The sequence below is a fragment of the Magnolia sinica genome, chromosome 14 (assembly GCF_029962835.1).
Source record: "Magnolia sinica isolate HGM2019 chromosome 14, MsV1, whole genome shotgun sequence".
NCBI classification, from domain to species: domain Eukaryota; kingdom Viridiplantae; phylum Streptophyta; class Magnoliopsida; order Magnoliales; family Magnoliaceae; genus Magnolia; species Magnolia sinica.
The window spans coordinates 63,442,384-63,466,108 of NC_080586.1; the positions used below are offsets into that span (position 1 = coordinate 63,442,384).

The 23,725-nt window shown below is 38.3% G+C and overlaps 2 protein-coding genes and 1 long non-coding RNA gene across 4 annotated transcripts; all 3 read right to left on the reverse strand.

Annotated features, from left to right (window-relative positions):
- Positions 1 to 9,620: 9,620 nt before the first annotated feature.
- Positions 9,621 to 10,819, reverse strand: LOC131225381 (uncharacterized). 2 transcript variants are annotated; one of them, XR_009161334.1, is made up of 4 exons: positions 10,548 to 10,819; positions 10,176 to 10,280; positions 9,884 to 10,087; positions 9,621 to 9,746 (listed from the first exon to the last, which is right to left on the reverse strand). It is a non-coding gene; the product is annotated as an uncharacterized LOC131225381 (long non-coding RNA). The 2 variants fall into 2 exon arrangements; XR_009161333.1 differs by having other exon boundaries at positions 10,405 to 10,819.
- Positions 10,820 to 12,493: 1,674 nt separating this feature from the next.
- On the reverse strand, positions 12,494 to 14,313 carry LOC131225789 (uncharacterized). Its single transcript, XM_058221382.1, has 2 exons — positions 14,238 to 14,313; positions 12,494 to 13,320 (listed from the first exon to the last, which is right to left on the reverse strand). Exons 1-2 carry the CDS (start codon positions 14,295 to 14,297, stop codon positions 12,868 to 12,870), a joined length of 513 nt encoding a protein of 170 aa, XP_058077365.1. The 5' UTR covers positions 14,298 to 14,313; the 3' UTR covers positions 12,494 to 12,867.
- Positions 14,314 to 16,361: 2,048 nt separating this feature from the next.
- LOC131224988 (uncharacterized) lies at positions 16,362 to 17,567 on the reverse strand. Its single transcript, XM_058220420.1, has 2 exons — positions 17,221 to 17,567; positions 16,362 to 16,671 (listed from the first exon to the last, which is right to left on the reverse strand). The coding sequence occupies exons 1-2, from the start codon at positions 17,565 to 17,567 to the stop codon at positions 16,377 to 16,379; spliced, it is 642 nt and encodes a 213-aa protein (XP_058076403.1). The 3' UTR covers positions 16,362 to 16,376.
- Between the last annotated feature and the right edge of the window lie 6,158 nt (positions 17,568 to 23,725).

Below are 23,725 nucleotides of genomic sequence, written 5' to 3' on the forward strand. Positions count from 1 at the left end.
CCTTATACCATCACAATGGGCCTCATACACGAGCATCATATACATCACAAAAGGCCTCATACACAGGCCTGATACACATCACAATGGGCCTCCTACATAGGCCTCATACACATCACAATGGGCCTCCTCACATAGGCCTTATGTACATCACAATGGGCCTCCTCACATAGGCCTCATGTACATCATAATGTGCCCCACATAAGGGCCTCATGTGCATCACAATGGGCCGTATCTCATGGGCTTATATACATCACAATGGGCTGCATATTAACAGCGAATGGGCCTCACATCAGCAGCAAGTGGGCCTCAACTCAACAGCATGTGGACCTCACCTCAGTAGCAAATGGGCCTACTGAAAATTTTAATGGTGGGCGTTAATCCTTGTTGTCCAGCAGCACCCAGACCGGGCTGCTGGACAACAGTCGGTGTGGATCAAAGCATACATCATCGTAAGTCCCACCATCAGAGGATGGTGAGGATAAAACTCAAATATCACGGTGGGTTTCACGTTTAGATTGACGATGTAGATAAAACACAAACATTAAGGTGGATTTCCACGTCCAGATGGACGGTGTGGATGAAACATGAACATCATCATGGATTTCCATGGATGCATGGTGTGGATTTAACACATATATCACGGTGGGTTTCAACTGTCCAGATAGCTGGATAGTGTGGTTATAAAATATATACATCACATGGCGTCCACATGTATGGACGGTGTGGATTACAACACATCCGTCTGGGTGGATCTAACTGTCCAGGGATGGACAGTGAGGATAAAAGACATACATTACAGTGGTTTCCACCGTCCAGAGGTATGGACAGTGGATAGCATGGGTGAATCATATACATCAGGTAGGTCCACACGTGTGGCCCACCAGCTTTAAACAGGCTAATATTTGTGTGATCTCCACCGTCCAGGCTTGTTGGATGTCCTCTAAACGGATGGCCTGGATGGACATATACATCAAGTGTGGGGTCCACGTCCCACATGGATGATGTGGATGGCAGGGATGAAACACATACATCTGGTGGGTCCACACGTGTGGTCCATCAATAGTTTTGTATCAAGCAGATATTTGTATTTTGCCTCCATCCAGACCCCAACATTTGGACAGTCTGGATGCAACTCGTACATTAGGTGGGTCCACATGGTGGCCCACCAATCAAGCTAATATTTATATTTTGCCTCTCATCTAGGCTCGTTCAGGAAGGACGGTGTGGATAATACATCATGGTGGGATTTCCACCGTTCATAATCTGGACAGCGTGGATATAACAGTTACGTCACGGTGGATTCCCACCGTCCATGGCTGCACAGTGTGGATCTAATCCCTTCATCAAGGTGGGCCGCAACAAGGAGAGAGAGAGAGAGAGAGAGAGAGAGAGAGAGAGAGATGTGGTGGAGAGGAGCTCCGCTACTACGAGCTCCTTTCTATCATACAATGTGTACATCAAATGGGTCCCACCATATATGGGCCCTTAAATCACAAAGATCAATGGTGAAAATCCCTTTCCCACCAGCAATACAAGGTCTAGATGACCTTCTTACAATGGAACCAAAATAAACATCATGATGGGGCCCATGGAGAATGGCCCCATCATGGAATTCATATATGCATCAAGGTGGGCCATTGGCCACACCTAGGGCCCAAAGTGAGATCTCTACCATCAACAGGTAGGCCCCACTTATCCTATGATCAAAAGTCCTAGGATCACCTACTGACTCTACTCCTTCTTGGTTTTATGGCTTCCTTAGCTCCTTGGCTTCTTTTTTTTATGGAGGTTGATGAAGGTTGGAGGGTTGAGATGAGAGACTAGGGGGGTAGGAAGTGGGCCACACACTTGGGGTTCTTTCTCCTTAGAGCTTCACTTACTTGGACGGTCACCTCTCTTGGTGCTTGGGAAAATGGGTAGAGAATAAAAGAGAGAGGGTGGTTGTAAGAGAGATGTAATGGGTGTGAGTGATGGGTGTGAGTGACATGAGGGTTGACTTAGGGAGATGACTTGCTTGTCTTAGGGAGAAAGAAAGCATGGGTTGAAGTGATGGTTGTACTTGACTAGTTAATGTGAAAGGTGGGTAGAGATTCTTTGAAATCTCTCAGAATTTGCAACGCATAGCGTTTCCTCGAGATATATGCGGGCCAGCAACTCCTTGCCTGGGTAATGCATCAGTGCGCAAGACGCGGCGACGACCTGGTCGCTAGGGTACAAGTCTCGGGTTGAGTCGACTCACAACTATGGGATGCGACTTAGAGTCACACGCAAACACAGTCTACAGGTCGCGGTTCTCCAAAATTTGACGAGGAGGATTGCGAGAGTCCAAGGAACGGTACGATTTAGGATACAGGTCTTACATATTGGGTGGCCTAGAGTGCTTGATTTTGGTGGAGTAACCTAAATGAACATATATTTAGGTTCCTAGACTACTGCCACTCACCCGTCTCTGATCCTCCCTTCATGGATATCACCATTGGCCAAACTACCACACATATCACTCTGGCTCTCATCAGCCAATACCTTGGAATTTTCACAAAGCCCTAAGGTTTTGCAGAGTATGACTTCAACTCACTCAAAGCTCAATCAGAAATCACTAAATATCTTTGTAATGGGAAAAATATTCATTGGCATGAGGAAAATGAACTACAAGGATCCCACATGTCCCCTAAATTCTATATCCTTCACAAAATTTTTAGTTCAAACGTATATCCTAGGGGCACTAACAAATCCAATCTTACTCCATTCATGTTGGGAATTCTCTATGATGTTGGTCATGGAGTGGAACTTTGTCTGCTTACTCTTATTTTGCATCAGTTGGCTGTCGCGGTCCAAAGGACTAGAGATACGTACATTCCATTCCCGTATCTTATCTGCCTTTTGTCTTGTCATGTGGGATTGCTTCCCACTACTGACCTTCCTAGATTCCCTCACAAGTTCACCAAATCAAATATCAAAAGAATGGGCCTACTGGGTACACCAAATTCTTCTTCAGCCCCTCATCATGAGGAGACTATGGGAGAGACAGAAGCCGAGGGTGCTAAAACCGTAGCAATGGAGATAGAGGCCGCTAAGACAGAGGATAAGAGATAGCCACCCAGTGACATTCTGTTCACACCAATCACTCACATCCGTCATCATGTTGGCTAGCGCGAGCGTCGCGCCTCGATCATACATCAGCTTTGCCAATAAGATGAACGATTGTCACAAATTGAGCGAATCACGGGAGTGATGCAGTGAGGAGTAGAGCGAGTGGAGTAGGTAGTTCAGGACCTGATATTTTTCGTCACATGTAGACGTGATGACACCATGCCACACGGAGCCGATCTTTCGACCTAGCCTTATCCATAGGTGGAGATATAGGGTCACTAGCTCGCTTATCAGTTATCTTTTTAGATAAGCGAGCCAATTTGATCGAGTCATAATTCTTATCCGTATCAGATTTATGTGTCCCTTTGTGGATAGAATGTTGTCCGTTGATGAACTTTTATTTTTTATTATTAGATATTCATGCCTTTAAGGGCTTGTTGTTTTTTTTTATGATGATGATGACACTACCCAAGCTTTGGGTATTATTTTGGTATGCTTTTGTGGATGAATGATGATATCTTTTACCTTTTCTTGATGATGATGCCATTTATATTCTATATTAGCATATTTCTAAAGGCATGCTTATTTCACATTTAGTTCTTAAGCTTCATACTTCTATCTTATAAACTTATGTGATTTTTCTTATTCTCCCTCTAACCTGTATTTATTTGTAAATTCCACACTTCAGTTGTATTGGTCTACATCCTTTATTGCTTACCCTTTGCCAATAATTGACAAAAAGGGGGAGAACATTTTATGCTCCCAAGTTTGCTACTGCTTTGTGTTTCTTAAATCTTAATGTAGGAACTTAGGGGGAGCATGAAGGGGTAACATGAATGATGGGGGAGCTACAAACAACTCAAGAATAGACTTAGTTGAAGACTTTTATGTATTGTGTTGTATGTAATAATTTGGGGTTTGTTAGTTTGTTTTTATCACGTAATTGATAAAGGGGGAGATTGAAACTGCCATTGTTTGTTAATATATGTGAGTGTTGAGTCTGTCAGTCTAAGTGAGATCTTAAATGAAGACATTAAGACCAAGCCTCAACAAAGATGAAGGCTATGATCAAGCTTAAACTGATAAACCATAGCCTCATCATCCCACAACAAACACTAATAGGTATATGCCCCCATATAATTCCAACTTATCCTATAAAAAGGAATTAAAAATCTTCTGGTCAAGTTGGTATAATAATGCACAGTGAGTATAAATGGAAGAAAGACACAAAACTGAAAAAATCACAAGTCCTGGTTGAGTAGATTTAACTGCAATTGAGGGAATCTTTGATAACATTGAACATCATTCGATAATATCGAATGTACGCCCATTCTGTCCAGCAATAATAATTAAATAAAAAAAAATAAAAAAAAAAGATATGCTGGAAACCTCGATAACACCGATAGTTATTCACTATCTTTGAAGTCCATGCTTCGATGACATCGAATGGCCTTCGATTACTTCAACCGTGGACGTATTTCAAAGAATCAGAAAATACTCTAAGTGCTCCTCGATGACATTGAAGCCTCCTCGATGTTATCAAGAGTAAGTTATCGATGGTATCGAAGTCTATTCAATAGCATCGAAACTAACTCATTTTTTCCAGTAAGCTTTCAAAGAAAACCTATTTTCTTCGAGTTCATCGAAGACCAATTGACACCATCGAAATTCAAAGTTCGATGGATCGAAGGACTCTTCAATGGAATCGAACAGGGGACAAAACTGTCTAGGAACCTTTATGTATTTTACAAAAGAAATCTCGATGGAATCGAGTGCCCCTCATTGAATCAAAGTGCACGTCGATATCATCGAAAGATGCTCGATGAAAACCAGTCAAAATCTATCCTCCTGTTCACAACCTCAAGTGTAAGGTCGCGATGTAGTAATAATCTCGGTGAGACCGAGGTTGAATCCACAGGGACTAATCTTGTGAGTATTCTAAAAGAAACTAGAAGAACTAGAAAAAGATGAAAACCTAAATCTGGAAGTATAGAGAGTAATTGTGAAAGATTTAATGAAAAACTTAAGAAATTTAAAGGTGGGAAACTAGGGTTTCCAAGGATCCACTTGTAGAGATCAAGGAGATCTATGCTTGATTCACAGACACAACTGAAATCAGAGTCTCATCTTATCCAATTAGAAGATATCTCAGTAAAATCAAATCTAAACTTCCTTGGACCTAATTCTCAATGAATGAGAGGTGTGAGAACTGGAAGTGATTCCGTCACAAAACCATGCCCAAGAGACAAGGCAAATAATAGGATTTACCAATCCTAAAACCAATCTGAGAGAATTGTGAAAGCTAGGGAGGATTCCATCATCTAACCATGCCCATGGGACGATGGTGAACAATAAGATTTCCTAATTTCACAATCTCAATGCATGAAAAGAACATACTCAAAGCTATCGCAGATCTATTATAATTTGAGTCACAACAAACCATTAAAAACTAAAAGTATTCCTTGTAATCAAACTAGAATAAAAGAGAGTTCAATATAAACATGAATTAAAGCAATAAAAACATCCCATCATGGTACAAGCTTCACCTCTTAGCCCTAGCTAAGAGGTTTAGCCAACCATAGACATGATTGAACTAAAATCTCTTTAGAAAAACATAAAAACAACTAAGGAAAATGAAGAAAAACTCTTGGTGACGGCTTCTCTATACTTTTGCTCTACTCCCCAAACCCTAGATTATACCTAGGAATGCTCTAGGGACCCCTATTTATAGTTTTAGGGCTTAAACTTTCGCACCGATTTGAAATTTTCCAGAAACCGTCTCAAATTTATGCAGTCCGCGTAACTTTTACGTAACCCTTAACTGGTCGTGGGTCACCTTCGACCAGTTGTAAGCCACCCTCGACCAGTCGAGGGTCTCCTTCAACTGGTTGTGGGCGATGAAGATTAAGAAGTTTTGATTGCTGGAGTTCGAGTCGAGGCACCTTCGACCGGTTGACTTCGACTAGTCGAGCAGAGGCCAAGATTGGTCAAGGATCACTGAATTTTACTTCAAAACTTTGATTCTCTTTATTCTTGACTTGATTTTCTTTAATTGTTAATATGTGCATTCTTCATTCTTGGTCTTGAAAGATCTATTCTTGACTTTGGTGATTCTTGAGCATTAAATCCATGCTTTTAACATCCTTTTCAATCTAAGATGTTAAATTCACCTTGCAACATAAACATGATTAAAATAGAATATTAAGCATTATCATGTTCATAAAACCAAGTAATAAATGGGGTCCAATATGCAATATTTGACCGTCAACACAATTTCAAACCAACATTTTGCTAGTCCCGAGAAAAGTATACAAAAAATGAACTTTAATGCGCAATGTTCAAACCTTTTTTCAGAAAATAATTTTTTGTGTAATTAAGTATGAATGAGCAGACTTAAGATGAGAAAGTGAGATTTTGAAACCCTAGATCCAAATCACATAAGCAATCGATCAAATAAGTTCTTTATCCATTAAGCCAGAGCAAAGTTCGCACATCAAGTTTTTCAATGCGTTCAATGAAAATACTATCTTTTCATAATGTTAGCTATGCTCATCACTTTAAGATTGGTTGAAAACCCAAGTACTGATTCCAAACTTATCCCCTTTTTTTTTCTTTTTTCAGTTTTTTTTATTTTATATCGATGGTCATTTGTATTCAATCAGTCTTGTCATCTTTTCTTTTCTTTTCTTTTTTCTTTCATATTTTTCATTCTTTTTCAGACTTTTTCAAAATTTTCATCATACATGACCCTTTTTATCGATCTCCTATTTTTTAACTGGTTCTTTTCTTCTTTTAAGGTGGATAAAATTCTTCAGACTCGATTCTCAATATCTTTCAATGATCATCATACTAACAATCAGAAGATCTAGTATTATTCACCGAAAACAACTTGAATAACATAATATTCAAACTTCCTCTTAATCAATAGAATGTAAGAACCAAAAGTGATAGGTTACTTTATTGCTCCAACTCCAACAATTTAAAATTCGATCTCTATCTTATCATTATACTCAAAACATTCTTAAATACACAACTTATCGCTTACCAAACAGATATACATTGAATATTTTTCAAACATTTTGCAAATTTTTTACAAATTTTGCTCAAAACTGAGAAAACACTGATTAGTTTCCTAATCCCTCATCCCCAACCTAAAATCTACATTTTCCTCAATGTAAAAGAAATAAGCATGATTTACAAAAGAGACAACATAATTGAAAGAGAAGTGATGGAAAGATAGTACCAGATAAAGAAATTTTAAGGCTTTTTCGAAAGGATCTCAGCGTGAAGGTGGGTTAGCACATGAGTTAAACAGTCAAAAAGCAAACTATCCTAAATAGTAGAAACAAACTATCCTCAAACGGTGGAAAGTTAACTATCCTAAACAACAGAAAGTAGTAAACCTAACTACACCTCTGTCTAACTCGGAGATCAAACCTGATAAACAGGATCATTTAGAGGTATGGACATGTCCTCTAAATCAAATTTGTCAACAAATGGCTTTAATCGATGTCCATTTACTTTAAATTCATTTTCATTATTCAGATTATTTATCTCAACAACCCCATGAGGATAAACACAGGTAATAATAAAGGGGTCGGTCCAATGAGATCAGAGCTTACTCGGAAAGATATGTAACCGAGAATTATACAAGAGGACTTTCTGACCTAGTTAAATGATTTCTGAAGAACCTTTTGATCATGAAATACCTTCATCCTATCCTTATAAATTCTCAATTTTTCGTACGCATCATTCCGGATTTCTTCGAGTTCATTTAACTGAAGTTTGTATAGCGAGTCAGCGTTGTCCAAATTGAAGTTCAGATTTTTAATCGCCCAGTGGTAAGCCTTTCCATAGATAAGTTTAAAGGGAGACATTCCAATAGGGTCTTACATGCGGTATGGTAAGCCCATAAGGCATCGGTCAATCAGATTAACCAATCCTTATGGTCAAGGTTAACCGTCTTTTCCAATATATGTTTAATTTTTCAATTGAAAATTTTAGCTTGCTCACTTGTTTGTGGGTGGTATGGACTTCTCACCTTGTGAGAGATGCCATATTTCTTCATTAAGTTCACGAATGGCCTATTACAAAAATGTGAGCCCCTATCACTAATGATGGCTTGAGGCGTTCCAAACCGGGAAGGGATATTCTCTTTTAAAAACCTAATGACCGCTTGATGGTCATTATTCCGACATGGAATCACTTTAACCCATTTAGTGACATAGTCTACTGCTACTAGAATGTATAAATTTCTAAAAGATTGGGGAAATGGTCCCATGAAATCGATGCCCCAACAATCAAATGCTTCAATGATCAGAATGGGTTTCAGAGGCATCATATTTCGACAGGACTATGCTCCCAACTTTTGACAATGCTCACAATGTTTACAAAACTCATGAGTATCCCTAGACATAGTGGGCCAGTAAAAGTCACACTGTAGAATTTTGGTCATGGTCTTTTTAGAAGAAAAGTGACCACCATAGGCCTGAGAGTGGCAGAAGGAGATGACACTTTAGTGATCATTGTCTGGCACACATATCCTTAAGATTTGGTTCGAGCAATATTTAAATAAATATGGATCATCTCAGAAGAACTTACGAACCTCCACTACAAGAAAAGGGGGTTTTAGCCTCGGTTCAAAACTGTGGCTAAAAAGGTTAAAAACTGAGGCTAAAGCCTTTAGCCTCAGTTTTGCCTCAGTTATCCAAACCGAGGTTGAAACCCCTGTGGCTAAAGGCTTTAGCCTCAGTTTTAGCAACCGAAGCTAAAATGATTTTTATAGCCTCGGTTCTTCAAGTGAGGCTAAAAACCTTTTTAGCTTCAATTTTCTCGAAATGAGGCTAAATCAAAATTTTAGCCTCCATTGTTTTTAACTGAGACTAAATCCAAATTTTAGCCTCAATTGTCTCCAACTGAAGCTAAATCTATTTTTAACCTCAGTTCTCAACAACCGAGGCTAAAGTCTTTAGCCACGGGAATTTTAGCCTTGGTTATCAACAACTGAGGCTAAATTCAAGCCTCAGTTACAAATTGAGGCTAAAAATGTTTTTTTTTAATATTTATTCAATCCACTCATGAAACAATCAATCATGAAAGCCATAATACCAACAAAACAGTTAACAACCATTTATTTAAAGTTTAACTACTTTAAATCAATCAAACTATTACACAACATTAGGTTCCACAAATAATACAAAGTCATGGTCGCGGCCATCATCACCGGTGTCGTTGTGCTTGGCAGACCCTGAGATAACACTGCCTGTCCATCTTCTGCTGCTTCCAGGCCAACGTCATCATTGTCTCTACCAGCATTCTCCATTTGAATTGTGCGTAGCAGGCCCCTGCAACCTCAACAGGTAGCACTAGCCTGCTGGCTGCAAGACATGAAATGAAACTCTCAAACAAGAAAGGAAATGCAGATGGATGTGTATGGATGCATAGCAAGCCCTGCAACCCTAGCCCATTCATTTGTCAAGGCCTGAGCAAGACAACAAATGATTGACCAACCACTTACCTACAAGATGGGACTAATCCAATTTTGTATTAGTTTCATGGGGATTCTTCATGATAAGAGGATTGAAGTCAGGTTTGAGATGATCAGAGAGCGATGCCCCCAAGAAAGCCGTGTCCTTAACCATTGCATTCGGTTTCACCTGCAAATTGATGTAGTAGTCATAATAAGAAATAGAAAGTGTAGCTATATTAATAATGCAATTGAAAAAAAGTAAAGAACTATTCAGAAAACATATCTTGGTTAGTCCCATTTTGGCCTAGGTATGATTCACCATACCTTTCTCCCAGATTTCTTCTACCCCTGAATAAAAGACTCTGCCGACCTAGCTGGAATGACCTTGTCAACTATGTTGTACAGATACAGCTGAGGGCAGGGAGGCTGGTCACTTGAGAGGATGGAGATGATCTTCCTCAACTTCCTATTTACATCAGGCAAGTTCAGAAACTTGGAGAAGAACTTCTCTAAAATTGATAGGAGCACCTTCTCAATCAATAGGGGTTTGTTATTAGTATCGAGTTTAGGAGTTGGTAAATATTGAAAGATATTTACAAACAGGGCCATCATATACCTTCCATCTAGTGATCGATGAACACTGAGAAACTGAAACAGATGCTTGCACTGAGGATAGGAAGGATTCTAATTATACGTGGCACATATTAGGATGCAAGTCACACTACACAAAGTAGACAATGCAAACACAGCAACATACTGTTAGAAAAATTATACACAAAAACTTTAATTCGTGACTAAGTAAGCAGCATTAACTAAGATCATCAAAAGATACAATGGTCGCTCACTTGAAGCTTTGTTAATATGTGTGCAATTGTATTGTCTCTGGCTAAACCAATCAGGACTCGACATGCTAGTGCGCGTAGGCAGTCGAGAGAAGCTGGAGGTGTAAATATCCTAGGATGGAGAAGATGCAAAAGAACCTTTATACCATTGTTGGCATGCATGGCATCCCTTGCTTGGCGATATCCTAGTTCTAGCTGTGCAGCAAGGCCGGCACAACCTGCTCCAGGACTTAAAAATATCCTCCGCTCTCCAACTACTGTAGGAGCAATAGTAGGCACAACAGTCTGTGAACGATTGCAAGTGTCCTAAATAAACAAATCAACATCAAAACCACACAACCATGGGATTTAAATGATTATGGAGGATCATTTGTTCACTTAGTAAAATACCTTGAAAAGCATATACAGTGTTCCAGTTTCTATCTATGATTTCAAAATTTCAAACCATAGGGTCTGTGCCTGAACAACTTTTTTTGCCGTACCCTTAGTCCAACAAATGCAAAGACAATTTGTAACATTTTCATTGAATGAAAGTACCAAAATTTTCAAACTTCAAGCTCCAGTCAAGCTTACCTCTCTTTCATATCTAGTGTATAGTTCTTCAAATTCCTCACCCCAACAATCAGATAAACCTGGAGCCTCATTTGGGCAAAACAATGACCACTCCCCATTGTTGTTCACCCTTTTCATGAAAAGGTCAGGAAAAAGGGCATAAAATAGATCCCCAGCTCTGTGTTCTTCCTCCAAGAATGTAGCAAAACAAACATTGATAAGGCAGCTCAGACCACCATAATAACCCTCCCAACAGTTAAAAAAAGAAAACTCCAAAAAACATTTATCAAAGCCTAGAGCAGCATGTGTAAAAGAGAGGGCTCTACCACAGTAGACTATCCAACTATGCATCCATACACATCAACATAAATTAGGTAGACAAAAATGTAGAATAAGTATTTCAAAATGAATAAACATACTTCTCGTTGAAACACAAAATCAAGCATTCTAATGAAGCACTTTGAACTGATATATCCATGCTTGTGCCATACACATTACAGGTGTCATCCAAAGTCAAAAAAACAACCCAGTCCACATGCAATTTTAAGTGCTGAAGTATCAAGGGCCTGACACCTACAAATTGAGTTTTCACAACAAACATACAATAAATTCATTATATTTGACTAACTAAATCATACAAACATTCAGCTCAAAAAATGTCCATCAAAGTAAATGGATTACATAACGAATATATATATATATATATATATATATAATGCACTACAGAACAAAAATGAGAACAATGTAGGAACAAGGTGAGTTCGGCAAAGAACTGAGATGTCAATGATTGATAAATTTCTACATACAATAACATGAGCCGACTCCTCATTCACAACACTCCCATCTTTCTTCCAATGGGTCGTTATGAACAACGTTGCCCGATCAGGAGACTCTCCACCAAGATTCTTTGCCCACTTTTTCCATGTAAAAAAAATGAGTTGGTAACACATAAAATGTTTTTTCTTCCCACTTTCACCATTGGGGGAAAAAAACGATTGCAGGTGAATCAGTAATGCGTACAAATATAAATGTATAAAGCACACAAGAACTTAATTCAAAATCTTTTTTTGTAGAGAATAGTTGTAAGCAATCCTTATTTTTCATCATATGAACTACTAGAACCTAGTGTGTTAAAGCAAAAGAAAAAGTGTAGAAAGAGTCCTCTACACCACTTTATTTATAATGTTGTAGGTGAAAGAACCACTCTAATAATACAACCCAGGCCCATTTAATCCAGTCAAAAAAAGATCCACAAATATATAATAAATAAATAAATAAATTTGTAGCAAATAACAACAATGATGTTCTTTATGTTTAGAACTTAAAGAGTGGAAATAATATTGATAATAGAACTTGCAACAGAGTCTATCTTCTATACTAGTTGGCTAGGTGATGTTAGTAGTAGAAGCTGGTTCTTCTTAGGCTTCTATATTTCAGTTGCTGGATCATTTGATAATAAAAGGAGATGGAAACCTGAACATTAGGTGACACATTTAATTAAATTAGAGTATGGTTGACATTCTCAATTCACTTACCCTAATATTGGCATCGTCATAACTTCTTGTAAGAGAAATTCAGCATTTCTATCCGACAATTTTAACATAGCCATATCACAACATTGTCTAGTATGTATGTGAATCTTTTTGGTATCACATAATTTTTTTAAAAAATTAAAAAATTGGCATTTGCAGATATTTATTTGGTTTGTTATGACAAAGGAAACCATGGCCTCACCTGACGAATCCACCAATATACATAAGTTGATATTTTGTACCCTTTTGAAGAATCAAATTTCTCTATCCCACGCAGTAATCCAATCAAACCTCCTAACATTCAAAAAGGAAGTTAGCTGTGAGATGGACCCAGGAACAAAAATTTGTGTGGCATGTTAACAGTCTAGAAAGAGGAACAAGTTCAAAATGCATTGGAGATGGAGTTAGTGGTAAGAGGTATCACCTGAACAAGGACAGCCATTTCAGCCCCCATGTTATCATATTTTTGAGCAAAATCAGGGCAGAGACAGAGAGAGAGTTGGGGCAGGGAGAGAAAGATGGAGATACTATTGTTACAATGTTGGAGAACACAATCACACCCTAAAGAATGGGGACATGTAAAACACGTCGCACCTTGATGCCTTTTTCTTAATTCAAATGAACCATTGAAATTAATTACCTTAATTAGATTGACTCTATCATGTGATGCATTTTCCTGCATCCTATCATGTCTACTCAGCTGGTGAACATCAATGCCATAGGATGCCAACTCTGAAGCAGGTGTTGTCCCCTGATACTCAAAATTGTGGCATGTAAAGAAAATCCTAGCCGTATTCAAACCTCTAGGAGCATACAAATCCCAATAGAGTGGTGCCTGAGAAGCCAAGTTTACTTATTGTGGGGGGGGACATCAGAAATTATTTATGAAAAGGAACTAGTGAAATTCTAACTATTGCCAGTGCATACAACAAACGCTGTCTGCCGGTCATGGCGATCGATTATATCTGGTTTCTTGCCAGCTCGAAGAAGCAATTCAGGTGCTGCAAGACTAAAGAATGAAAAATGCTTGAAATCGTCATTCTCTCCATTAAACTGTTCTCTCCAGAAAAATTTAGCCAGATGATGAGGCTCAATGAAATAGACAGGAAGACCGGTTAACAATTTTAATCAACATGAATCATAAAATCATTTGCAAATGGAAGCTAAGAATTAATGAGGAACTATCGCTGACCTTCGACTGTTCCAACCTAAATTTTATTTCGGAATAGCTTATCAGCTGTTGGAAATTAATCTGTTTCTAGAAGATGCAGACAGTGAAGAACATGGAATCAAAAAGCTAATGATGCACCATTTGGTCCCTTCCAAAGGCATAAGTAAAAGCATACTGATGAAATTCTAAAGACAAGATGGCAATATATTCTATATGAAAGTAAAGCAGGCCTACATAAGCAAATGCTAATACTAAACAATGTTGTATATTAGAGACATTTCATTGTACCATTATTGTGAAAACCCAACATCATTACAAGAGGACCGTTTTTTACAAGTATGTTCAAAGATGATAGATCAATTGACACTTGATGTAAACTTAACTGATGATCACTTTACAAAAACATTATCATGAAAATTGCACAAAGCGGATGGGAAGAACACTTAGTATCTGGACTTCTTGAATGTAATGAAGCACATTAAAATGCAATGAAGTTCAAATTCAAAATGCAATGGAGCACATAATGATCATTTAAATGAATGCTTAATACACAGAAAATTTTTAGAGGGAATGCTGCAAACCTGAAATAAATTTGAGTCCTTTACATCTGGCCACAGCTCCTTCAAGAAAACAATCACCATGCATACCGGGTCTTGATACCTATCCAAAGATAAAATAAGTAGGATAGACGAAGAAGTGAATGATTTGAGTCCTAGCTCATCTATTTTAGACTGAAGCATTCCTTTATAAATGAATAGGAAAGCTGAACAAGGAAAATCATGGAGCATGCAAGAGGTAAAGACAGGCTACAAAAGGCTCATGGATATTTCCTAAGCTGACATTCAAGTTAAAGTATTAAGAGAAGAAATTCAAAGGTTTTATAACAATGTTTTGACAGAATAACAAAACTATCAAGCTACAAGTTGAGCCCATAGACGATTACATGAGCAGAGAAATCATTTTACCCCATATTGCATAGTTTCATATTATAAAACCACAAATGCTGAACATGGAATCTAGTAACAATGTATCATCAATATAAAAGACATCCTATGCAAATGAATTGACTAAATGTTAGCTTGCCAAGTTTGAACTGCATGACCCATACATGTATGTAAAAATGCAATATATCTAATTAATATGTCGGGATTTTCCCTTAAGAATAGCTATGTTAAATGATCACATTAAGGTCTGGATTGTTGAGAGCCTTTGGGTTCAAACCTAGGAATGATTTTCCTACTCCAAGTTTGTTCTGTTCTTCTGTTACTTTATGCTCCAAAGAATTATCTGCTCAATCAAAAGAGAAACAAAGACTGTGATGAGGATTGCATATGAAGAAAAAGAAGAAGATGAAGAAGAAAACACCATGAAAAACTCTCTTTGCATGTTTGTTTTAGGCTTAAAATGTAGTTCTGAAGTCGTAGAAAGAAACCCATGAAGATTGCTCTTTTGTATGTTTAAATGCAGTTATAAAATCATTGAAAGAAACCAACAAAGAATTTTCTTTGCAAGCCATTTTCAATTTTGAAATCCTAGGAAATAGGAAAGTTCCATCATCCATTTGTTTTGGACTTAAAATGTAGTTTTGAAATTGGTAAAGAACCCACAGGATTTTTTTTCATGCATGTTGCTTGTGAGTTTAAAATGCAGTTTTGACATCACAGAAAGAGACTAGTTCTTTCTTCTTCTTTTTCTTTTTTTTTTTTTTTTTTTGTGGTCTGTTTATTAGGATGTTGAAATGCAGTATTGAGTCATAGACAAAAACCATGAAGATTTTTCTCTGTTGGTTTTGAGCTTGAAATACATTTTTGAAACCATAAATGTTTGTTTGAGCTTACTTAAGAAATCAAAACAGTCAGCTGCTCTAGGACTTCCCATCTCAAGAATTTCATTGCCAACTTCATTGCAAAAATTCCAGCCTTCAAATGCCACTCTCAATCCATCTCTTCTCATGCTTGGATCACCCACTACTGAAATATACCTTTGTTCTGTAAAACAAAAGAAACTAAAAGAAAGCATTTTCATCATAATAAACAATACAAAAAAAATGGTTTTCCATGGATCTTTTCATGCAAGTCTGCTGAGAAAGAGGGTCTGAATACTTCAGAAAAGGGATGCAGCTTGCAAGTGTTGGCCTCTTTTTGATTTTTTTAGTCCTTTTTATCATATGTAGATCTTTGTTGTGTTCTTTCTTCTTGCATTGGTTTCTTTCCTAACACTCTTATTAGTATCTACAAGCAAACAATTGAGAAAATTCATGAAAGATAGCCCCTGATTTTTATACAAATAAATAAGATGTCAAGTAAAGGCAAGAGCTCATCTGTTTTCATCAGACCAATGCAAAACCAGCAGATTCAACACCCTCACACTCATAAGCATCCTAACCTACTAATATGAGGCCCACCCCTATAAAACCCTAACAAATAGCACTAGATATAAAACTTTCAAAAAGATGTAAGTGCATTACCTATAATCTGAAGTAATATCAACTCTGATTTCAAATCCTTATGATCTAAACTCTGCAAACTCTCAATACTAATTAAATGGAAGACCTAAAAATGGCACTTCCCTTTTCTCACTAGCTGTGCATTTGATTGCACCTAATCATGAAATTTCATGATATTTGATGCAACCAAATGCACTCTAAACCATAAACCGATAGAAAAGAAATTTCAGATGAAAGAAAGTGAAATTTGTGGCCCTCCCCTATAGTAGCCCCTTTAAAATAAGAATTCAGAATTATAGACAGAATCACATATAAAAACAGGAAATTCGGAACATAGAACCCATACCATGAAGGACCTGAGCTCATTCTTCATGTCAGCAATGCCATTCAGAGTCTCAATCTTTTGGACATGACCAAGTTTGCTGAGAAAATTTAACTCCATTCCTTCCTGTTGCTCCAATTTCTCCTTCCTCTTTTCCTTTGCCACCTTTTCATATTCCTCAATTGAGTCCTCATCAATTAGATAGCCAATGCCCTTTTGGACATAGAATTTTGTGCAAGCATTACACCTGCAAAGAAGATTTCTCCATTTCTTAGAAAGAAACATGGGTTTTTTCTTCTATGAAACAAATGAGGCTTGACGTGGATCCACTCCAAATATACAGTTGGGATTTGAAATGCTACCGTGGGCTGCATCCTGCTTTAAAGCCACATTTTTCTCCAAATTCACTCTAAGCAGAGGATCTCTAAGAAAACAGTTATTAAAAAAAACCTAACTATCTGATTTGGACTGAACAGAGCTCACTCTATATTGGCCTATTTATTTTAAAATAAGAAATAGGCCTTGGACCGTTCTAGAGGCCAGTCGATTTTGCCCTCCATGTTTTCAGTGAGAACAGACGTATCCCAAATCTGTGCTATCAAATTGACGTGAACAAACTAACAATATTAACAATCTAGATTTAAAATAAATTCCTATTTCTCTAATCCGCACTCAAATTCGAATTCAACAGCATGTATGAACCCCCAAAAACAATCACAAACCTTCAGAAACGCTAAATCTACAATCATCTCAAAGCAGAAACCCTATCACCGACTAAAGAAATGAAGATTCATACCAATCATGCGAGCTTTCAAGTTCGTCTCCCTTGGATAGTTTCTGCATTATGCTCAAGAGGGTCGGAGCTCCAGCATCGCCATATGCTGAACATCTGGATGGGAGAACCTGACCCCGGGGCTTTTCTGGCGGAGTCTCCGTCCCAAAGACCTCCGGTGGGAGGTCTCTTACAGTCGGAGCAACGGATTTTGCTGCCATGGAAGGGTTCTGCTTTAGCTGCTTCGGGGGAAACTGCGCCAGGCGGTGGTGTTGGAGAATCTTAGTATAGGAAGAGGAGTCGGAGCTAGGGTTTTCTATGTAGACAAAAGGAAGGATGATCGAGGTGTGAAAATTCGAGGGGAAAACCATAGAAAGAGAATGAAGATCTCTCTCACTCGCTCGCACACCAAGTGACAAAAGGAGTCGGGGGAAAAAGCGACGCGCCTACGAATTTATATTTTGAAATTAGACTTTTGGCCTCGGTTCCTATGCTACCGAGGCTAAAAAGCAGACGTTTGGCCTCGGTTCCTATGCAACAGAGGCTAAAAAGTCTGAATTCATTTCAACTTTTTAATTTTTTTTTAAATTTTCAATTATTTGAAATTTCTCGAAATTTTTTTCAAGATTCTCAAGTTCAAAATTCTTATTGTTTTTTTCAAAAATTTCAAAAATTTTCAAAATTCTTAATTTTTTTTAAATTCTCAACTTAAAAAAAAAATATCATACTTTTTCACAATTATCATTTTTTATTCTTAATTTTTTTAAAAAAATTCTTAATTTTTTAAAAGTTCTCAAAATTTTAAAAAATTCTTAGTTCTTAAAAAATTCAAAATTCAAATCTTTTTCAAAACTCTCAATTTTTTTTTCAAAAGTCTAAATTTTTTCCCAATTGTCTCCATTTTTTTTCCAAAATTCTCAATTTTTTCACAATTGTCAAAATTTTTTTAAATTATTAATTCTTTCAATATTCTTGATTTTTTTTTAATATTCTTAAATGTAGACTTTTGGCCTCAGTTCTTATGCAACAGAGGCTAAAAAGTAGATTTTTGGCCTCGACTACTATGCAACTGAGGCTAAAATGTAGACTTTTCGCCTCAGTTCTTACGTAACTGAGGCTAAAAGGTAGACTTTTTGCCTCGGTTCCTATGTAACCGAGGCTAAAAAATAGACTTTTCACCTCGGTTCTTATGCAACTGAGGTTAAAAAGTAGACCTTTCGCCTCGATTCCTATGCAACTGAGGCTAAAAAGTAGACCTTTCGCCTTGGTTCCTATGCAACTGAGGCTAAAAATTAAACCTTTCGCCTCAGCTCCTATGGAACTGAGGTTAAAAAGTAGACCTTTCGCCTTGGTTCCTATGCAACTGAGGTTAAAAAGTAGACCTTTCGCCTTGGTTCCTATGCAACTGAGGCTAAAAAGTAGACCTTTCGCTTTGGTTCTTATGCAACTGAGGCTAAAAAGTAGACTTTTCGCCTCGGTTCCTATGCAACTGAGGCTAAAGAGTAGATTTTTTACCTCAGTTCCTATGCAACTGAGGCTACAAATTAGACCTTTTGCCTCGGTTGCTATGCACCTGAGGCTAAAAAGTAGATTTTTTACCTCGGTTCCTATGCAACTAAGGCTACAAATTAGACCTTTCGCCTCGGTTCCTATGCAACTGAGGCTAAAAACTAGATTTTTCACCTCAGTTCCTATGCAAATGAGGCTACAAATTAGACCTTTCGCCTCGGTTCCTATCCAACAAAGGCTAAAAAGTAGATTTTTCACCTCAGTTCCTATGCAACTGAGGCTACAAACTAGACCTTTCGCCTCGGTTCCTATGTAACTGAGGCTAAAAAGTAAACTTTTTGCCTCGGTTCCTATGCAACTGAGGCTAACAATTAGACCTTTCGCCTCGGTTCCTATGCAACTGAAGCTAAAAAGTAGACCTTTCGCCTCGGTTCCTATGCAATTGAGGGTAAAATGTAGACCTTTTGCCTCGGTTCCTATGCAACTGAGGCTAAAAAGTAAACCATTCGCCTCGGTTCCTATGCAATTGAGGCTAAAAAGTAGACTTTTCGCCTCGGTTACTATGCAACTAAGGCTAAAAAGTAGACTTTTAGCCTTAGTTCCGTAGCAACTGAGGCAAAAAATGAACTTTTAGCCTCAATTCCATAACAACTGAGGCTAAAAAACACATTTAGCCTCCATTTTTTCAACCGAGGCTAAAGGCCTACTTTCTTGTAGTGCTCGAGGAAGAATTTTTCTTATCTTGCGTAGTCCAATGTGTCGGCATGAAACCTGTGGCAAGATAATTAGTAATATCTACAAACCAATGTGAAGGGGAGACTTTAAACAATTGTTCGTCAGGGAATATGTCATTTATATGAGTCATCTCAAGGGAATCAGAGAGATTAAGGCGGGATAGATGGTCAACCACTATGTTCTCTACTCCATTTTTATCTTTTATTTCCAAATCAAATTCTTGGATTATGAGGATCCATCTTATCAGGCGGGGCCTAACATCATTCTTAGAAAGAAGATACTTGAGCGTTGTATGATCTGTGTAAATGATGATCTTGGATCTAATTAAGTAGGACATATATTTATCCAAAGCGAACACTACAGCTAAGAGTTCCTTTTCCGTAGTAAAACAGTTCACTTGGGCAGGATTTAGAGTTCTAGTTGCATAATGAATAACGTAGGGTTTCTCTTTCTTTTCTCTGGCTTTAAACCGCCCCAAGAGCATAGTCAGACATGTCGCACATAAGTTCAAAAGTAAGACTCTAGTCTGGTGGCTGCATGATAGGTGCAGTGGTTAACATGCCCTTGAGCTTAGTAAAAGCTTCCTGGCATTGCTCAGTCCACTCGTATGGTGTATCCTTTTGAAGTAGATTACATATAGGACGTATAACACCTCAGTTCCCGAAACCCAAGTACACTACTCATTTTCCAAAAACCCAAGTATTAACCTTTGGCAGTGGCTCAAATTTGATGTACATTTTTTTCTTTATCAGAGTTAGCAATTTACCAGAATATAAACAATTAAGTATAAGAGGGAGTCCAAATATACATAACCAAACAAGTGGTTACCCGAAAACTTATACAAACCAATGTCTTAAGTTAATAATAATACATGACGGTACAAATTTAAACACATGAAATTAGGAATAGAAGGATGTAAGATCGTCTGGCTCCTCCTATTCCACATAATCACCAGCATACGCATCCTCTACATCTCCTGCACACTGGATATGGTTTCATAGCATCAATGGCTATTCCAGTGAGGTATATCCCCCAAGATTTATCATACCATCAAGATAATTAAGCATAGTTAGCAGAAATATTGTATAACAACATTCCACAATGATTATCAAGAAAATCAGATAAGGTTCATTAGATACGCATTCATCAAATAAATCACACAAGATAATCTTGTTTAAATGCATGAATACATGCACATGCTCACAAACCTAGGGATGCACATCCAGCTGGTAAAAAGTCGCCCGAGGAGAACTAGCCCTCTGAAAAAGACTATGCAACGAGGACGCCCAAGGTGGACTAGTCTCCTGGAAAAGTACTCAAAGGTACTCCCTAAGGAGAACTAGACACCCAGAAAAGTCCATACAACAAGGACAACCTTAACGGTATGAATGCACGAAATAATGATTTAGGATCACCTGGTAAAATACTCTATGGTACAGCCCATAGTGATCCAAGAAAACCCCCGTGTCTTACATCGATCACCCGGTGAAGTCTACATGCCATGAAAATGCATGATTAGCCTAACCATTATTATTGCAATTTCAAACAATCATTTTAAGGAAGCTCAAAGGTCACTATGGGGGTTTGTCACCCAATATAGGCTGACAGTTCAAGCATAGTATCTCATTCCACCATCCCTGGCTCATGAGACTAACAAATATGATGTTTAAAGGTAACCTACACAAGTATTGGCCAATTATAGTTCTATAAGTAGAACTTATCATCGCAAGGTTATATGAAGATGATTCCTTAAAGCCATGTAGAGCAAATATAATATCAAGCCATAAAGGGAAAATATGCAATTAAAGCCACATAGGGCACCTAGTCAATCGAAGCCACATATGGTAAATAGTCCTTTTCTGGACACAGTGAAAGGGATTGACCCCAAAAGCCACAAAGGCGCAACGATTCATTAGAGGATAAGTCCACCATAAATAAATTCCATTTAATTTATTAGACAGAATGGCCACTAGTTCAAGGACCTCCACGCATTCCATCAAGTAATCATGGATGATAAACTGAATCATGTATAATAATATCAAGATATCACATGCACATCTAAAGCATACATTTCAAATTAGATTAGAGTCATTTAATTCACATCAAATCCAATTCATCAATTATCTTAAGGAATTAAAATCAATAAAAGCAATCCACTACATTAAGCAATTAATGAGATAAATGAGCAAGGAAAAATAGCAGGGCTAATTATCAAGATGTGGAAAAAGCTTGAAGGTAATCCTCACCTCTCAAGTCAGGTCCCTGTTTCAACACTTGTTGGAATTTGTGTGCACAATTTAGGATCGAATCCTACGAGTGAAGGTCTAGGATTCTGAGTATTCAAAAGAGAACTCCAATATCTCAAATGTGTGGATTTCTAACACAACATAGCCTGATTATAAGATTTTATAGGAGTGTTTGGAATCTATAATGTCTGCATCCCACCTTACTACTAGGTTAAGTCGACTTGGTTTGCCTGCCTCAACTTGAACCAATCAACCTGAACTGGGTCAACTCAGCTCCACACACATAGATCTGCTGAGTCAACCCAACATCTCAACCGAGTTGACTCTGCAGGTGTAACAACCACTCCAACCTCTCTCTCTATCTTCCCTTTTTTCCTTCTTCCCTTCTCTCTCCTTCTGCTTCTCTTTCCTTCCTCCTTGTTGGAATGTCCAGCAATAAGTATAGACAGACCAAACCTGAACAGGCTCCACTCAGCTAACTCGGCAGTGAGTCAGTTCACTAGCTGAACTATCTCTCTCTTCCCTTCTCTTTCTTCCTCTCCTCTATCTTCTTTCTTTCATTTCTTATTTCTCCTTTCTTTTCTTTTCTTTTTCCTTTTTTTCATTCCTAACCCATCAAACTAGCGCCTGACGACCAACAACTTACATTTGAGTCAGCCAACGAGTCGACTCAAACTTGACTTGACAGTAACCGCACTGAAACTTCATTTCTCCTTCTTTCTTTCTCCCTTTTGTTTCTCTGTTGTGGAAATCCAACAACTGGACTTGACTCGACCCAACTCGAGTGAGTCATCAACTCAACTCGAATTCGGCTGGTGCAATGAACCAGCGTTGACTCTCTCTCTTTCGTGTCTTCTTCTTCTTTGCTTCTTCTTCTCCTTTCTCCTTTCTTCTTTTGTTCGTCCTTCCTGCATCTAGACGGAGCCTGGCTCTACTACGACTCAAACAGGTGGGTGCAGCACAACTCAGAGCCACTCCATGCTCTCTCTCTCTCTCTCTCTCTCTCTAGATTTTTAAGGCCGGCTACCCAAAATAGAAGGAGAGCTTTTATAGCTCTCGAAAGCCTTTCCAGAACTTTCGGTGGCAACTAATCAGAGGCTTAGTTGTGATATTTTTTCTTTTAACCGATCCATAATTGAGGTGGTGGACTTCAGATTTGCTTGCATGGAGAAAATCTGAAGATGCAATGAAACTTCTAACATCGTGGCCCACAAAATGAACGAATTTGATCGATCAATGGGGTCCACATAAGGGGAATGGGTTTTCTCAACATATGAGGAAGATGATCCATCGATCATGGTGTATTTTGATTGGTTGGGCCACTTTTCATGATGAGACACCTAGATGGTCTAAGGAGCATTGTGGGTTCAACCATTTCGATGGCTGACCACAATTTCTCAATGGGTTCGAAGTTCAAGCTGTGGCAGCGTTTTGTGAGAGAATGGAACCCTAGAGAAAACAAAGGGAATGGATGGCTAGGATCGTCCCGTATAAAGTGCTAGGATTCAAGGATGAGGAGGCACGCGCGATGCCAGCTAGCGTGGAAACATTCGCATGCACAGCTCCTTTTAAGCCCATGCTTGTATGTATACATGCGAGAAGCTACGTGTGAAACCCATGAAATTTGGTCAGATATGCATCATGAACATGATAGACAGTTCCGATCGATGCAATGGCCCATGATGGTGGCCACAATCGAACCCAAACAACAGTCTTCCATTTAAACTACAGTCGCATGAGAGAGAGGAGAATTCCTCTTTAAAAAAAAAATCCATCATGTCAAGCAGCTTTGAGCAGACTGTGTAGTCCAGTGCATCATGGGTGCTCTTGCACTGTGTACACACTCATCTTCAGAGTGGGGTCCATAGTGATGTTTGATCTAATCCACACCATCTATCTAGTTCTGCTTGTCTCATTGGGGCATCTGACAAAGATGAGGCAGATCCAAGGCTTAAGTGGGCCATATCGAGGGAATTGCGGCCTTTGATGTTATTTACGTCGATCTAATAGCTAGACCCTTTTAATTTTGGTTATAAATG

Excerpts from the sequence above, each read along its gene's own strand:
- LOC131225789 (XM_058221382.1), bottom strand. The coding sequence starts at position 14,297 with ATGGTGATTGTTTTCTTGAAGGAGCTGTGGCCAGATGTAAAGGACTCA. Across the intron at positions 13,321-14,237 it reads AGGACTCAAATTTATTTCAG|GCACCACTCTATTGGGATTT; the intron begins GTTTGCAGCATT and ends TTGGCTTCTCAG.
- LOC131224988 (XM_058220420.1), bottom strand. The coding sequence starts at position 17,567 with ATGGTTTTCCCCTCGAATTTTCACACCTCGATCATCCTTCCTTTTGTC. Across the intron at positions 16,672-17,220 it reads CTTGAAAGCTCGCATGATTG|GTGTAATGCTTGCACAAAAT; the intron begins GTATGAATCTTC and ends TCTTCTTTGCAG.